The following is an 18,730-nucleotide window of genomic DNA, read 5'->3' as shown; positions in this document are numbered from 1 at the left end:
CAGCAACTGATAGCGGTGTTTAGAAACAAAATAAGAAGGATCCAAGCCAGTATTGATGCCAATGGGGTCACTTTCAACATTGTTTATAATTGTCATTCATATTTACGTCCTGTATTCTATATTGAAACATGTCTCTTAATAAATATATAAGTGCACAGTGACCTTCCAAGCACCCTGTAGTTTAGGTCGCGTTAGTCTTAAATATTCTCAGTTGGGCTAAAGTTTCAGCAATTTTACTTTGACAGTAAGAGCCCTATGAATTCTTGCATTATAGTGTTGGAAATGTCCTTACTCATTATGGTGGAAATGTAGCAATATAGGTTGGTGTTACTGACAATAACATTAAAGGTCATTGTAATTATTATTTTACGTGCTAAAAAAAGAAAAAGCCTAAAGCCTAACCCTTGCTATAAAAACATTTCTTATACTATTACATAACTTCTAGCAGTTCGAACTGTCTAAGACAGTCTGGGTTGTATATCACATGTGGCTTTATAGTACCGTCAATGTAAACAAGAGTGAAACCCATATTACACACTTCCACTTATTCTTTGTTCACAGTTTGTAGTTTAAACACCGCCGAAGCTATGTTTTTGTTTTAAGCTGAGATAAGTGTTTTTTTTACCATCATATGACCTTTTTTGTCTAATATTTTTGGTTATTATTGTGTAATATTAAAGCTAGTCGAATCCTAACAATTTTTGATGGAAACAGTCCCACGTTAGTTACACTTTAAAACATTGTTCAGTTGTTGTTAACCACAATGTTTATGTTTATATTTTGTTGCAGAGTATCTTGTTTCGACTGCGACTGTTTATAACAATCAAATATAACTTTTACAAAACATGTTTGAAAGTCGGATATAACCTTGCTCTAACCCAGTGCCTTTTAGTCTAACTATAATATGGTAGCTTTTTGCATTTAGAGAGCTCGCCTGACATGTTACTTGTTCAGTCTTTTTTTTTTTTATGTGCAAGTGAAGTTTATGCTTAGAAATATGTGTTTGTTGGGCTCTAAAAATGGCCAGTGTACGATATATATTTACGTTCTATATATAATTTTGATCTAACCGCGAGATGTGAACTAATATTAAATAACTTACATTTTTCTAGTTTTTGTTGTGGCAGATCTTTTTGTCTCTGTCGTTCTTAGTATTGATTTGGTTTATGTTTCGTTGTATAAGTCCGTAAATCTCTGGTTTAATGTAGCATGCCAGTTGATGGTCACTTTCACACGTTTTCGAACACTGCAAGTCAAATAAACACAACATAACCATAGAAAACACTCAAATACTAAATAAAGAAACAAACATAAACAAACGCAAAATTAAAGAAGCCTTACTTATACAACAACTCAAACCCAAAATAAACCAATATAAAGGAACGCCTTTATACCTATATTAATATAATAAAATAAATAAAATTATATATTCAAACATCTAACACCGCCCTCTACGTTCCGACACTCAGTTGCACAACCCATTTCAAACATGTGGTCAGCTTCCGGTCAGTTACCTCTTTCTTTGTGAACCTGACGATGACCGAAGAAGGTCGAAACGTTGTTCGCTCTTCTACGTAAAATATTTTCTCAACCTAAACGAGCCGTTTTTACATATATATTTCTCTACAAGTGGGTTTTCTCGACATCACTGATTATTTTTTCATCATGGCGATTGTACGAGAAGTGTAAGTCCTTGTGTTTTTCTCAGTGTATTTGTACTTACCTGTTACCATTATGTCTGAACTAGCATACCGTACACCACTATTAACAGTACACGCTCACACGATCGTTAAGAAACTAAGAAATTTAAACCAAAGAATTATCAATAGAAGAAATAAATAACTTACAGTTACCCATATATTTTTAGATTTTCGTTACAGTTTATCCATCACGTATTTCGTCTATCAGGTCTCATTCACGCGAAAAGAATATATTTTCCTACAGAGTCGTTATATTCATGTAGCTATATGAAGATGTTTAACAACACTTATCACTAACAGTACCATTTGTGTACAACCCAGCATCCGTAGCGACTTAATGAGTTTGTTTGTTTGTTTTTTGAATTTCGCACAAAGCTACTCGACGGTTATCTGTGCTAGCCGTCCCTAATTTAGCAGTGTAAGACTAGAGGGAAGGCAGCTAGTCATCACCACCCACCGCCAACTCTTGGGCTACTGTTTTACCAACGAATAGTGAGATTGACAGTCACGTTATAACTCCTTCACGGCTGGGAGGGCGAGCATGTTTGGCGCGACGGGGATGCGAACCTGCGACCCTCAAATTACGAGTCGCACGCCTCAACACGCTTGGCCATGCCGGGCCACGACTTAATGAGATCAGATTAGCTGTCGTAGTGATCGCTTCTTCAATCTTCTAAGTATTTTTTAATTCAGTGGAATCGCACATGACACACTACCCTAAATCGTTTGTGGTTTGTTTTCAATACGCATGGGTAGTTACCATGGATGACATTATCCCTCAGGAAATGGATGAATGGAGGGAATTAACAATTTTTTCAGTAAACTATGTTGAATCTTACATGCTCTGACAATACCAGTTGTAGTTTACACAAATATGTATATATGTTGTTAATGATTACTTATGTGTTTCACATCTTCATTGGTCTGGTTCCATACACTGAACCCATTGTGTAATCACACTTTAAAAAAATCCATCGTTTGTATTACTATCTTGCAGCTGTCGTACTAGAAACCCTTGGCGTTCTGTTTTAAGCAAAGAAGGAACTACATAAGGTGTTACAATGTTTTTTACTGCTTCTTTCACACTGTTTTTGAGTTACTGTCCATATGTTATTTACCAATTAGCGAATCTGCGGACACTACTAAACTTGGCGGAAATGAAACATCAATGTAATTTCATCTAACGACTACCAATAACATGGTGTTACACAATAGAAATAAAAGGCAGCAAAATATTTTAAAGGACTGATTGAATACGTTTTTCTGTTTTTCACAAAGTAAACCAAAAGTAGAGGTCTTGATTATTAGTATTATTTATAACATTAAAGATACATAATAGCAGACTTTCTATTGTATTCTGTCGAATCAATTCGGGAAAAAGAAAATCTAACTTCCCGCTTTTAAACTCAACACTGTCCATTACTTCACACGTCTTCTAAACATTGGTACACTACTTCACTGTAATTCTTGTGAAAATACGTTTTGTTTGTCCTGTCTCTCTTAACCTATATATACCCTTACATGTTTTATCAGAACTTAATATAGTATATTTAGTATAGTAGTAAGCGATGTGAGAGTTAAGGCTGCCTTAAAAATATGATTTATGTTTATTTTTAGCAATGATTCCAAGATATTTACAGAATAAAGGGATATTGCTAACATTCCTATTACATTTGTAAAAACAGTTCATACCGTGAATGTAACATTTCAAAGAGTTATAAGACGTCGTACAAATTAGATAAACATATTTAATTTATGGTGTATATGTGAAGCCAGCGATGATATTATGAACACAATAGAGTTTATAGTTATTTTTTTTCAAGCACAAGAAATAAAAATAAAAGTCGGTTTGTAATTCCCAACTGGTTCATTTATTTAGTTGACGGAATTTCGAGCAATCTCAGAGTTTCTCATTGGCTTTTGGTGAGTTATAATTAATAGCCAGGAAATATACTTTCTCGATCTCATGATGCCAAATGAACTCTGACTTAATGACCCCATTCATGGGCGACTACATTTTCAAGTGCATAGGGAAGCACAAACACGCGATAAATATATTACTATCGTCAGTGAAAACGTTACAAAGCATATACTGCCACACACTTGTGGCAAATAAATCAGAATGTTTAAAAGTGAAGTATGGCTACAGTTCTGACGTATAATTTTGAAGTTTTTGTCTTACTTTTGTAGTGTCTTTGATCTTACATTAGAGCATTTAGCTTGAATATGTATGTGTATTACCTATAACATTTTAAATTGTAAATTATTATTTATTTGTACGGAATGCATTAAGCATTAATAATGTAACATCAGATACAAATGTCCAACCGTAGTGGTACGTTTATCACAGGCTCTGAGTTGTTGTTCAAAATACGCTATTAAATGAACTTGGGAGTGAGAGTAAAAGAAGGAAATAAACTATGTTCGATCTCCAATACAGATTTAAGTTCAATATTGATCGTTCAGTATTAATAATACTATCATGCGACTATTACAAGCGACTTCTATGCCTTTGGTAAAAACAAAATCCCCCTGTACGGTTTACCCTAGTGACAGGATCGGATGGTTGCTCTATTGTGTTGTGCATGCGCAAACAAAAATCATGTGACCATCTGAACAGCTCTGTTTCTAATCTAGGATGTCAAACTATAGCAGTAAAACCTAATCCCCAAGATGAAAAACACAGAAGTGGTCCTTTGAATCACTTTGTGAGGTGGATGAGCCCACAGCTGTTAAGTTGTTGTTGTATTTTATACAGAAGTTTCTGAATGTGTATTTAATTTATTTCACTTGTATACACTTATGTATAATGCAGAAGATTTTGAATGTTAATTCTATTCGTTTAATTATTTTTTACACATTGGGGTAACGTGCACAAACTGTGGGTATAGGTACTGATAAGGATTGTAATTAACCATATGGCGGTTTATCAACTACTGTCATTTTATAACGTCTCTTCATTATAGTTCTCTTTGTCAGTTTTGACCATTCCAATACTAATTTTTTAAGCTATTAATGTTTCCGTAATGAACCAGAGATGGTGATATTTTCTCAAGATGTTTTTCATCATTAGTTTGGTTTGTATTTATTATTATCTATGTGATATGTTTCTTTATTATTATTTTTTGCAGTTCATCGTTTGTTTTTCTTGATTTTAGGACAAATGTTTAAAGCCAGTGATTATTATTAAACCTTATAACTTATCATCAGTTCTTGAACCATGTTCTTTGCATGTTATTGCATCAGTTTTAGTAAATGTGTTATAAATTGCTGTTAGACAGTCATTTTAAGAGTTAAATGAAGTATAGATAAATATAATAAGCATGTAATTGTATCATGTAACTGTGTAAATAGTGAATGGAATAATATAACAGATATGTAAGTGTACCGCATAACCTTTTAAAGAAAGACTAGAGAAACGTACCAAATCTAAGTGTACCGTTTAATGTCACACGTTAATTCAGCACGTAACTTTGCTTGTATTTTCAACTAACTCCTCACACAGCTTTAAAGTTAGTAGGACCAAATTTGTTAGGCGGACTCGAGGGTGTCGTTATAAGTATGACGTAAACTCCTTATCATTGGGGTACGAAGGTGGACTAAAACGCCCAAAGGTTACACAGCCACGATGGTAGTGTAAGTGTAGGTTTTCAGAGTCGCTGAACCCGAATCTGGTATTGGATTTACTATTTCCAGCTTCCCACGAGATCCTGAGGAGGCCATGTTTGAAACTGTTTTCGTACTACCATTCAAAAGTTAGCTGGATGAAATTTTACACGCGTGTTCATGTACCACGGGCACGTGTTTTTAACTTTTATATAATTTTTACTTTTGAGGTAAGAAACCATACTCCGCCCAGAGTAATCACAGATAATGGAGAAGCTTGATCAGTAAATTACAGCCTCAGTGAATCATGAGGATGGCCTTTGAACCCATAGCTGAAGGCTAATATTTTATACTAGTTAAAAAAAAAAGTGGAGAAACTGTTGGCTTGTAAGTATTTGAAGTACAAAAAATCTATTGCTATATCTATTAAAATATTTCTCAGGGGAAGTTTTCAACATGAGTAACATGTTATAATCGGCATTATGAACTGTGATGTTGATTTAAGCTTTCACTATGAAAACAATTTGGTAATTGTCATCATGTTTTTTTGCAGTTTAAAGATTAAGAAAGACATTTAATTTTTTAAGGCGTTAATAAAATGTTAAATATGGCAGGTGATCCTTACCCTCTTATGTCAAACAACGTTATAAATTTTATTTTAAAGAACAAACCACACTTTTGCCGCGCCATCTATTAAGAGTAATATAAGTTTGTTTAAAGTATCTATGATATCTTTATTTATAAATCTAAAATTCACTGTTATGTTACTGTGCAATTTTTTGATTTTTAAAATATAAAGAAATGCGTGTTAATTATTTTTTAAATTTGGTTGCGATCTCAGTTTTTCATTCTTATATTAAACCTTTATATAATATTTGCATATGCCGTATCCACAAATTAATATTTTCACGTTCACAAAAGCAACCGTAAATCTAAATGCAATATCGATGTATAATAAAAAGGAATTGAAATTAGTTTTCAAACAGATACTTCTTTGTGTGTTTTTTAAGCTGTCAAAACTGAAGATTTTTTTGACGCTGGGGTAATGGAACATGTGCAACACGAACTTATGGAAATGAATGCAGCTACTCAGGTGGATGTTCAGGAGACACCTGGAACAATCACATTCCGTAGTATTGTAAGTCTCAGATCTCTTAGGATCAATTTGACTGTATTCTACGGTATTGTATTTGTTTTTCCATTTTAAAATTTTGTATCTCTGTAAGGTATAACATTTTATGTTACCATCTTTGTTCGGGATAAAAATACATAGAAAATATTTTTTCTTTTTTTTTTTTGAAGTTTGCAGTTAATATTTCTGTTGTTAGCCGTATAAGTTTACACGATGAATGAAACGGGCAGATGTGTGGTTAACATTTCTATTACTGATAATTGGTGATAAAGGTACGAATATAAAAATGAAGATAATATTTGATATTTATGTCAATGTAGATTTATCATTTTTTTAGGTAAAGGTTAACTGTGGGGGTGTTTTCTTAACTAGTATCAGAACATTTTATTGTTTATGATAAAAGAACACAAAAGATCCATTATTGTTTTAAAATGAAAGTTCGTATCTCATACTTCTATCTTAGTTTTTGTCAAGAGGAAAAGTAGTATTTCTACAAACTTTAAATGCACAGGAAATCTGTGTAAACTAGACAGTAAGCCGTTTTTGTGAACGATACAGGAAATTCTGATAAGTCCAACGTACACTGTACTTGTTTCAAACATTTTCCGGCATACAAGTACGAAATATTTCCATAACACTTTTCTTACTGTTTATCAGTTGTGTGGCAAGAAGCATGACTGACTAACTTGGATTAAAATTGGGTGGGGAAAGAAATGAAAACGACCGAACAAAGTAGTACTTGTATACTTAACATTGTTTTTTAAATTCCAAGAATTGCCGTTGTTCCTGAAATATGCCTTACTTGCTTTATGATGGATATTTTTTTATAAAAACCCCAGGATATTGTATCCATTTAAAGATTGAATAAGTATATTTAATTTCTTCATCTAAGGTCCAATGATAACATATTCTAAAAGCTCATAAAAGTATGGAAGTTATAACTGATGTTTTAACTCTCTCTTGGTGGTGGCATGAAAAATGTGAACATAACTTAAAGGCTTAGTTAATTTCCTATAGGTTGAAAGGACACTGAAGAATTATATTTTATGCATAATGGTGACTGACAAAAATAGAGGGCTATCTCTGCCACCTTTGCCCTATGGGTCAGACACCTTACGACAAGGAGTATGTTTTGTCATGATCTACATTCTTCTGCAATTGACTTGAAGTAAAGTGCTCATGAACGTGTTACCAGTTTAACATTATTCAGGGACTGATTGGAAGTAAAGTGTTTATGAACGTGTTACCAGTTCAACATTATTCAGGGACTGATTGGAAGTAAAGTGTTTATGAATGTGTTACCAGTTCAACATTATTCTGGGACTGATTGGAAGTAAAGTGTTTATGAATGTGTTACCAGTTCTACATTCTTCTGGGATTGACTGGAGATAAAGTGTTCATGAATGTGTTACTAGTTCTATATTCTTCCATAACTGACTGGAAGTAAAGTGCTCATAAAATATGTTACCATTGTTTGAGTAATGCTCAAAACTCAGTAACTTCAAGACTGGATTATGATTTGAAAAGATGCAAATGTTTACAAAAGTAACAGTTATTTACTTGGGATTACACCTTGTTAATCTCTGGTCTCAGTCTCTGACTTTTGTAAAGGAACGTGCTCATTTTTTGAGCACGTACTATGTAGCACATGACTGGTTTTGATGTTAGATGATTTTATGAGACCTCTGCTAAATTTCTTGCTAATTTTTAGAGTTTTTCATTTTGTCTTATCCCTTTTTTTTTTCTTCAACAAGAACTTTCAGGCATCAGATAAATTCTTTGAAAAACTTAGACTTCTGGACTTTACCAACATAAAATATTGAGAAAACAGTTGGTAAATTTTTGAACCACTATTCCAATGATTGAAGAACATGTCCAGCAGTGACATTCTTACTCTTAAATGGTATCTAAGCTTGTTAAACATTCTGAACCTCTCATCATCCATTCTTGAAATAGTTGGTTAAAAAATGTATACCTATTACTTTTCTGTATATTACAACACTGATTACAGTTCCATACACTTTACTTTATTTATATGTTTGGTAAGTCGACAAAGCATTCTTATCGTATAAAAATTTGCAGTGCACATGTGTGAAGTGAATGTGATGCCCCTCTGATGAAAGATTACTTTAGCATTTACTTTTTTATTAGAATTACCAAATCCTATGTATTAAATAATCTGTGTAAGTACTAATCTATTGCTTTATCACTGTTAGTGATAAAAATGCAAAGACAATAGATGAAGTAATATTTTTAAATAACATTCAGTGGTGTGGCTTGTATTTCTTTCTGTTAGGTTTAGAGTTGTAGAAGAGAACTAGTACTTATATCACATTTATTTGTAAAGAACAAAGACACTAGATCTGGTATTATTTTAGGTAAAATGAAACAGTTAATATTAATGTGCATATATAGTTATGCCATTCTTTACTTCACCAACGTGGATTTTCTAAGAAAACTGTGTAATAGCATTTCAAATTTACCTAGTTCACAGTTTAGGTGTTATCTGTGTCTTAAGTTAGTTGTTGTATATTTTTTCTGTTTAAGATATACTGCTATATTATTACCATTCAGTCATTTTCATTTTTAGGTTCAGGGGCAACGAGTAGAAAAGTCTGGAAAAATCACAATGTTGTTGCATTGGTTACCAGAACAGATGTAAGTCTGTTATATTTTTATTGAAGAAAAACAAATACATTACTTGGTTAATTCTTTTTGATATGCTATACAGAATATATTTAACTAGGCAATTTGAAAGAAAAAATACTGATAGTTGTGATCCAGAATTATTATTATATTTTTTCTTCATTTTTTTTTGTCATTATAGATTTAGTCTGTTACTAGTATTAATAAAATATATACTTGATATTTTGTATTTTTTAGTATAATTTTGTTGTGCTGTTTTGTTTCTGTATGATGATTTGACTTATTTTTTCCTGATTTTGTGGTAATTTGAGAAGTCATGAAATCTCCATGATGTATAAGAGTTTAGTATATAATACAAGACTTAGTATTTTTAGTATTTATTGTTGAGAAATAGAAAAAAAATAATTTTGTTGCAAAAAAAGATGTATAAAGATATGTATTGTATGTATATGTTGGTTATTTACTTAAATCCAGATTTGCTAAGTAGTTTTGGCAATAGTTTACTTTGTAAGAGTGTCAGTGAAGTTACATGAAGCTAAACAAGTTCATAGTTTTACTTGACTACATGTCTATAGATTTGTGGTACAAAATATATAATTAAAAAACTACTGACTTTAAGTGTTCTGTAAAATATTATTGTATCAGATATTTCATATACTTATTATTGCAAACATGAAAGAAAAAAAGCAGGTTTGTAAAAGTCTATAATTAATGAAAATCACTTTAGAGGTAATGCATATTTCAGCTGACTAGTTTCAAGATTTTCAAGGCCACTTTAGAAATTAGAGAACTTTGAGTGAGTCCTAGATAATTGATGTTAGAAAAATTAGTATCTAGATTTGATAGAACTGAAGTTAATGCATTTGAACTTGCTGTATTATCATTCAATAATGCATGCAGAGTTTTAAGTTACCCGAAAATTGATATTTGAGGCAACAAATTCCAAACATTTTAAATTTTAAACTGCACACACACGTGCATAAGGAAGTCAGAGCCATTATTTATGACCTCCTAATCAGAAAATTATTCAGATATGAGAAAACTCTGAAATTTTATCTGGATTAAGAAAAGTAATTTTGCATATATACATGTGTGTATATATATATGTACACACACACAGATGTGTATCTTTAAAATACTTTTGGTCTTTCAGCTTCCCAGATGAATGGGTGTGCGAGTCAAAAGTTGCCCAGATGTCCCATCTTTCCATTCCATTTACACTTCTACCTCGTGATGCCTTAGACATGCTACATCCGTCTCTGTCAACACTTGCTCCACGGAAATGCAAAAGAAAGTGATTCTGGGATGCTAACATAGAATTACAGTATATTTCTCTGATTTCCCTACTGTCTCTAGTGGTCAGTAAATACTTGATCTCACTCTTCAAGCTATACTATTGCAACATGGTGTTGCTGAACAAGTAAATGCTGTAAAAACAGTTGTGTTTTGATCATGAATTACCATACTAAAGTGTCTAGTGTGGTGCCTTGTGAGTATTATCACCACACCTAGAGTTAGCATTCTTATAAATAAACAGATTGAAAATAAACATATTTTCTAAATTAATTGATTTAATGGTTATGTACAAAATATTTTATTTTGATGCAAGATGTTAAAGCTTCTTAATCAAACAGGATATTTAAGGAGATAATATGGACACATTAAGATGTAAAAATACAGTAAGTTACCTTAATAACAGTGTGTTAAATGGTGCAGTACATAAGGTTTAATAATGCCACTAACCTGTTGTAATATTGTATAATGTAAAGGCATAACTTGCAAAGAAAGTTTACTGGATTTTGTATTTAATGTAACTGAAATATAGACCAACAAGATATATAATGTACTTTTTCAGCTTACTTCTAAAGTTTATTATTGCTTGTACCTAATTTTGTGTTTTTAAGATTACTTCAGTTTTCTGGGTAATTATTCCATTTTACTATAGTTTCTTATGAGTTATTTTGATAGTATCTTAAAATCTTATTTAATATTACTTATGAGGCAACATAGACATTGGAAAGATAGAATTTCTTGTTGAATAGTTCTGTTTTGGTATTTAAACATTATGGATTTTATATAAATATCTTTATCAGGTTTTAAACATCATCCACCCCAAGAGCACACCAAGAACATTATAACCTTAGAGAATTCTAACTTTACAGCATTTTAAGGTACCAAAGGATGTTTCTATCCTGCTGTAGATAAGTAATAATATTCTTACAGCAGTAAATCATAAATGTTATAATAATAAGTTTGTTTTCTTTAATTTTTACATAGGTTTTGTAGGCAGTATGTTCTAAGTTTACTTTCAGTTCTTTCTAAGTAAAAAAAAAATGTTTTTAAAATGCTTTTATGTATAGGGGCTCAGTCTATGACATTTTAGATGTTCTGACCTTAAATCATGCTACTATAATGTTCTTTAGGCAGCTAACTTTTAATTCATAGTAATGTCCTTATTTGGATTTGGGTTCTTATGGAATTAGGAAGTATATCTTAATTAACTAGTAGTTTTGTATTACACATTATGTTGCATTCTATTCATATTAACCAGTTTTACTTACCTTAACTGAAGTGATGAAAACAGTTTATCATACATAGCTACCATAAGTGCTCACTTCTTGAAGAATTTCAGTAGTTTGTTTTATTGATATGCTGTTCCATATGTATGTTTCTTTACATGGGATGGTTGTGGGTTACAAAGGAGTAAACATTTTAATAAAGTCAATGCATGAAGCTATAAGACTACATTTTTAATACCTGTAATGTATTAATCTGTAGCAAACAAATTTCATTACTCAAGTTTGTCACTAAGATGATTTTAATACAAGTATGTTAATTTAGTTCAATGCTGTACTTACAAGCTATACCAGTAAATTTAACTAATAGATTTTGACAGAGTTCAGAATGTTGTTCTAAAATAAATTTCAATAACCCATCCTATTGTTTTGCTGTGTTACGAACCATGCTACTTGTGTATAGAATTATCCTGTTTTAGGGTCAGCTTTATCAGTTATGCGTATACTTATTAAAAGTTACTGCTCAAGCTGATAATAGTACAAAGAGTGCTGCTCCAATTTACTTCAAGGTTGGTATTTTCACAGACTGATAAGCTCACAAATAAGTATATAAAACACAACATTTCATTTTGATAAATTTGTTGATGTTACAATAATTAAATAAACTTCTGAACTGTATTTTACTGTTGAAGATTTAACAAAAGTGTAATTTTATAAGATCAGCTCATTAAAACAACGTTTGATTTGTTAAGAATTCAGTATATTGCTATCTTCACAGCCAAAGATCTTGAGTGACAACTAGCCATGATTCTAGCTAGTCACACCAAGTGTTTTTGATTTTGTTTAGAGGGATGCCAAGTATGTTCTAAAGCTAGAAAGGAGAGTTTAAAATAGTTTTTCTTACAATGATTCATAATAAAGTAAGTTAACTCCTTTACTGTCACCTGCTGAAGTGTAATGTAAAAGGAATTCCCAGTTTTTGTTTATTTTTTCAAATATGTCAAGCTGGATCATTATGAAGAAGAATCAAGTACATTATAACTGTTCTTAAACATTGATAATTCATTAGTTTTGCAGATAAATGTAAGTGTAGAAGAAATTTGTAACATGTTTGGAAGAAAAGAACATTATATTTCTTGTAAAAAAAAAAAGGGTTGACTACAATCATGGTATGATTCTATGAATATCAGTAGCTTTCTCTATATGTACCACAAATTACAAATCAATCCTGTGATATAGCATAACCATACTATGTCTGTGTGTTACCCGTGCTTGCAAATACAATAACCTTTGTATGCTATGTTACATGAATGTTCCTGTAAATGCTATATGCTCTAGGAACATTGCTATACCTTTACACTCTTCTGCAGTTGACACTGTAAGTCAATAGGCTCAAATTTCCATTTTTGCTTTAGTCTTTTTGAGTTATACTTGATGATGACGAGATATTTATATTTATTTTATTTTCTTTCTGTGGTATGAAAATTTTCTTTCCAACGTATGCATTCTTTTAGTTTTGATATTTATGGTTTGTAAAGCTATTATCGTAGGTTTTTAAGCTAATCATTGATGATTTAATGTGCATGAATGTGTACTTGTTTAAAATAGTAACCTTAAAATGTGTTTACGATTAAAAATGTTATATGGTGTGTAAAACTCAAGATGCAAAGTGTGATCTCTTTTGGGTAGCATAGATGATAAAACTAGGCCAGTTAAGAATGTACTTTTTTCAACCAGTCTCATTGTGATGTTTTGTTACGTGTGTTACCCTGTAGTAAATGAGATTATACTTGGTGGAAATATTCATGAGAACAAGTTGAAGAAAACTACACAAGTAATAAAATTCATATTGACATCTAAGACTATCGAAAGTTGTAATAATAATTTCTGCATGTGAGGTAATCATGAAACTTGTACAAAGAAATTGTTACCATGTTTATTAGTGTGAAGTATCATTTATTTGTAAATCTGAGGAGATGAAAGTCACTTATTTTCTGTGTGTGTGTGTGTGAGTATGAAAATGAGAGAAAGGCAGACAATCCCACTGCCAGGAGCAGGAAGGGAAATGTAGAAATATACCCAAATGTGTTCAGAGTAAATGAAATGATGTAGACAAGTACTGCCTTTATTTATAAGCTAAAGATTTAGCTATGAAAACACTGCCAGTTTTAGTCGAGGTAGATTATTTATTTTAGCTAATTCATTTTTCCTATCAGATATCCTACTCTAGCTTAATCAACCTAATCGAGATTACATTCATTTATATAATTGGTCATTTCTAGAGGTTTCATCAACTGTTAGGTCTATTTTGTTCAAAAAATAATTTAATTTATTTTAATAAACTCCATTCAACCTACATTATTGTTTCAGAAAACTTACACCAATTCCATTCTAAGCTGTTATTTCAGCAGTTGCCTTCTATCAACGATGTTCAAAAGTCCTATTTTCTTATTCTGTGTCAGTGTAGCTTATTGAGGTACTAATCTCACTGCCACAAGTCCAGTTCTTCACAAACCTGATAATGTAGCTTTAGGTCCATGCAGTTTTTATTATACTAATAGTACTTTAGAAAAGTCCAGCCTTCCAGGAACATTTTTAGATCACTTATATAGTTTGTCAACATACTGTTGCTATTTAGACTAAATCATTTCTCCAAAGATCTTGTATGGATACTTTAGTTTGGTATAGCTTTCCAAGGTATTAATTTCAGTTAAAAAGATTCTGTAGGGAACAAAGTTTTCACAGATTTAACACAAATGTCCTCCTAAGAGCCCATCATTTATGGTAAACCAAGCTCTTCAGAAGGTGTAAGCAAGCTCAGTTTTTTTAGAAATACTTATCCTAATGTAGGATACACAGGTTTTTTTGTTTGACAGTTATTCCCACATTAGGCAAGCCTAGTCATTTAGAAGCTACAGTTACTGTACAGAAATTTGTCTCTTTCTTGAAAGATAATGAATATAAAAACTTTCAAGTATGAGTTTTGCCATGAAGTTAATAATTTTATTATTCAAAGGCTTTTTGGTAATTTGGTAAAGAGTAGCCATAATGTTTAAAAAAACAAACTACAGCTCAATTTCAGGGTAATTTGATTTGTTAAAACTTACATTAGTCAGTAGATTTTAAGCCAGTGTAACTCTCAAAACACTTTTTCAAACATCTTCCAGAATAGAGTAAACTTGTTCTAATTGATTTATGCACTTCATATAAGGTATATCTCACTTTAAACTGATACAAAAATCCAGTGAATTCATCTAAAATCAAGATGCATTTTCTAAGTTTTTATTGCTCATGTATAGATTATTCAATGGATGCCAAGCAGTTTCTCACAAGTAATGTTTTTCTTTGGGAGTGTCCATGTATTTTAAGTCTTAGAACAATGTGTGTTTACTTAGGTATGACTTTTCTTTATTGCATGTTTAAAATAATAATATCATAACTGGACCACCTTTTTAAAATTTAGATAATAAGCAAATTTGGGAATTAGAAATTTCCTTGTACTTACTAACTGCTACAATGTTTCTGTGATTCACAAGATAATATCTTGCAACTGTATCTCCTCCTTAGACTTGTAGTTTTGTACAAAAATAATGGGTTTTCCTAAAAGTGCTGGTTTATCGATTGTTTGTGTAGTTGGCATATAAATTGTACATAAAAATGTGTGTTTTATTTTCACATGCATCACTGGGGTTGGTCACTAAGAAAGGAAAGCTACCATCAGAGGCTTTTTCATTTCTAAACTTGAGTATAATGTGAGGTCTGGAACGGGTATCTAGTGGCCAGGTTCTCTCATATTTGAAAAAAAACAAACAAACGTGGGTATGGCACTGAAAGTTCAAACAGCAAGATTGCTTTTGTGTACAATATTTGTAACTGCTGGAGGTTGATACTTCAGATGCTTGGTTTTTTTAAATGACTGCCATATTGATGTTATTTTTGAAACCTCATGTATATATATATATAATTGTAGTTTTATGTTATTATTTTGTACCTGTAATGTTTGTATTTGTGGTAAGTTAAACTATAGTTAGCCTGTTATGGTTCCTGCACAAAGAAGGAAAGTGTACCTGGAACAGTAACTGTGCTGTATATTTAACTTATGATGGACCTTTATTTTCACATGCTGTATTGTCTAAATGCGTTAATTAAAATTATAGACTGTAATTCTGTTTGTGAGTGGCTGTTATTTATTTTTCCATTTTGAGAATTTAACAGGAAGAGGAAAACTAAAATAACTTTATTTAGTTATTGTTTTTAACTTGATTGTTCAGCAGTGTAACTAGTGTGTATACTAAATCAGCACATAAAAACTAAAATGTGCATGTTATTTTATAACTCTTCTGAATTGGCCTTATGTATTAAACAATACTTGCAGAAAAATTTGCGTAAGTTGAAACAACTAATGATATAATAGCAACACTTTTGTCAAAGCAGTAAAGATGAAGTGTTTTGAAATGTATTGTTGGCAATGTATAATTCATACACGTGGTTAAAATATATAAATACATTTCAGAAGTGTGTGGTAAAACTGTATTGTGTATCATAATGAAACAGTACTCATTGTTAATGACCTTTAACCCTTAAACAGCAGAAATGTTGTAAGTAGCAGCATCTGTTGATGATGGCTGCCATTTAAGGGTTAATACTCAAAGCATAACGATCTTTTCAGACTTTGTTAACCCCAAGTTATGCACTCAATTGGTTCCATTTAAACAGTGTAATGCTCCATATTTACAGTTGTGTACATATTTCTTGTGTCAAATCCATCAGTAATTTTGCTCTTTGAAGGCTGAAAATAATATAGAAATTGGAAATATCTGGTAGCCTACATGCGGAACAATGTTCAACATTTTCATTTAATTTATAAAACATCTGATGAATTAGTAAGCCCATCTCATTGTTACTGATAAAAAAGTGTACATTCTTTGAAAACATACTTGAACTAAATGTTTTTACAATATTGTAGGTCATTTTATTTAAAATAACTATATGAAAATCCAAACTATTCTGCAACGCAGTTCTGTGAAAAAGGAATGTATATATTTCACAAACACTCAAGCTACTGGATCTTTAAATTGTGATTTGTCATTTTCACTTCCCATGTGTTTTATTCTATTACTGTGTCATTTTACAACATTCAAAAGCTATATTCTATATGGGACCACGTGGAAGGTGGTGAACTTTAGCATCACAAACGTTCTATATATTGTCAATGACTGTGAAGCACAGATCATTGTAGTCTGTGACTAAACCAAAGAATATTAGTGACGTCTCTAATTCGCCACTTTTCTAAAGTTCCCATATGGGACATTACTCTTAAATATCCTTGTATTTCAGTTGGTATTATTTATTGACTATAATATTTTGTTAGCTTAAAGAACGTGAAGTGTGTTTAATAGAAACTTAATCTGATAGTTTACATAGCTTTGCTACATATATTGTAAATTTCGTATGCCTTTCATGAAAAACAAAAATACAGACTGTTGTTGACATGTAATCCCCATAGAATTGTTTAAAATATAAAATACATTTGAAAGCAAAACTTATATTTTAATTGTCTGGAAAGTACATTTATTACTACCCATCAGAAGGACAGATTTAAGATTTAATTTAAGGAGAGGGGGGTGACTGGTGTAGCTGTGCATTTTCTTAGAGGTTAATATCTTCATGAACATTTCATCAATTTTATTTCACGAATTAAAACTTAGTTTTAAGACTGTTTTGTTGTTGTTGGTTTTGTGATATAAGAACTATTTTTATTCGTAGTGCATGTAATTGATTTGAAACAATTTATCAAAATCGTTTATCGAGAGTAGCACTTTAATGGCTCAATATTTTTCTTTCAACTCATTTTAACACTCAAACAAATAAAAACGAATCAAGTATTTATACAAAGTAACAAACAGAAATAATAAAAAAACTTTAGGAAATCATTGACCACCAGTAGCACAGCAGTATTTGTTTAGACTTACAAAGCTAGAAACTGGGTTTTAATATTCGTAGTGGCGAGAACACAGATAAGTTGTTGGGCAGTTTTGTTCTTAATTACAAACAAACAAAAACAAATAAAATTATAAAGATCAAAGAAGTGTTTCTCTCACATATATTTCTTTAACAACATTCATTAAAAATGCTCTTTAGCTTTCGGTTATATCGTACTTTATTGTATCAACGAAATTATATTTTGTACATTAGGCCCGGCATGGCCAGGGGGTTAAGGCACTCGACTCGTAGTCCGAGGGTCGCGGGTTCGAATACTTGTCGCACTAAACATGTCCTTCCAGCCGTGGGGGCTTCATAATGTGACTTTACCACTAGTTGTTGGTATAATAGTAACTCAATAGGTGGTGGTACTTTCCCTCCAATCTTACAATGCTAATTTAGGGACGGCTAGCGCAGATAGCCCTTCTGTAGCTTTGCGCGAAATAAAAAAACAAAAATTTCTACATCAAATATATTGATTTTACATTTTTATACAACTAGCAGTGGAAACTTTAAAAAGATTGCGAATAAAGTATTTATAATTTCTTTCATATTAAAATATATGTAAAGTATAACCCACCCATATCTTTACCTTTTCAGACATAAATAAGTAGTTTGAGTACTAGTTTCAAATTTTACAAAACTAAATATTCGAGCATGTTATCAAAACATTGTTTCGGTAACAAGTTTAATGTTGTATGTTGAAAAGTATCTGGGAACTGGTAATAGGTAACTGAGTTTTGAACAATGCTCCCAAACTGGTGACATTTTGAAGGAACGTTTTACCTCCAACCAATCGGGAGAAGAGTGCCAATTCAAGTGATAAAAACAACTTGTCACAAAACGGCTGCAAGAAATACATTGACTGGAAATGTTTCGTATGTTATATTACAATATTTCTGAACTTTTTTTTCTTGAGCCTTATTACTAGAACTTTGTATTTGAAAAATGTGCAGCATATGCTGGACTTTTAAGGGTTTCCTGGTCAACCTACTTAATTAAATGTTGTTTTTACTTAAATGATTAAGTTGTATATTTTACAACATTTTTGTAAATGTAAATTGATGTATGGATAGCAATAGCAAAGAGAATGCACACAATATAGGTGTGATACATCTATGCATAGATTATCCTTACATGACTTTCGA

The 18,730-nt window shown here is 31.5% G+C and overlaps 1 protein-coding gene across 1 annotated transcript in view; it reads left to right on the top strand.

Moving 5' to 3' along the window:
* LOC143236646 (uncharacterized) overlaps nucleotides 1–15,764 on the top strand; it is a 102,123-nt gene extending 86,359 nt beyond the window's left edge. The window contains exons 4-6 of the mRNA XM_076475021.1: nucleotides 6,317–6,444; nucleotides 9,029–9,096; nucleotides 10,238–15,764. Of these exons, the coding sequence (XP_076331136.1) occupies nucleotides 6,317–6,444; nucleotides 9,029–9,096; nucleotides 10,238–10,382 (341 nt within the window). The 3' untranslated portion in view covers nucleotides 10,383–15,764. The remainder of the gene's footprint in view (nucleotides 1–6,316; nucleotides 6,445–9,028; nucleotides 9,097–10,237) is intronic.
* Nucleotides 15,765–18,730: the final 2,966 nt, after the last annotated feature.

Source organism: Tachypleus tridentatus, chromosome 13 (assembly GCF_004210375.1).
Source record: "Tachypleus tridentatus isolate NWPU-2018 chromosome 13, ASM421037v1, whole genome shotgun sequence".
Taxonomy (NCBI): Eukaryota; Metazoa; Arthropoda; class Merostomata; order Xiphosura; family Limulidae; genus Tachypleus; species Tachypleus tridentatus.
Note: the sequence above shows the minus strand (reverse complement) of the source record. Positions and strands in the feature narration are given on the sequence as shown.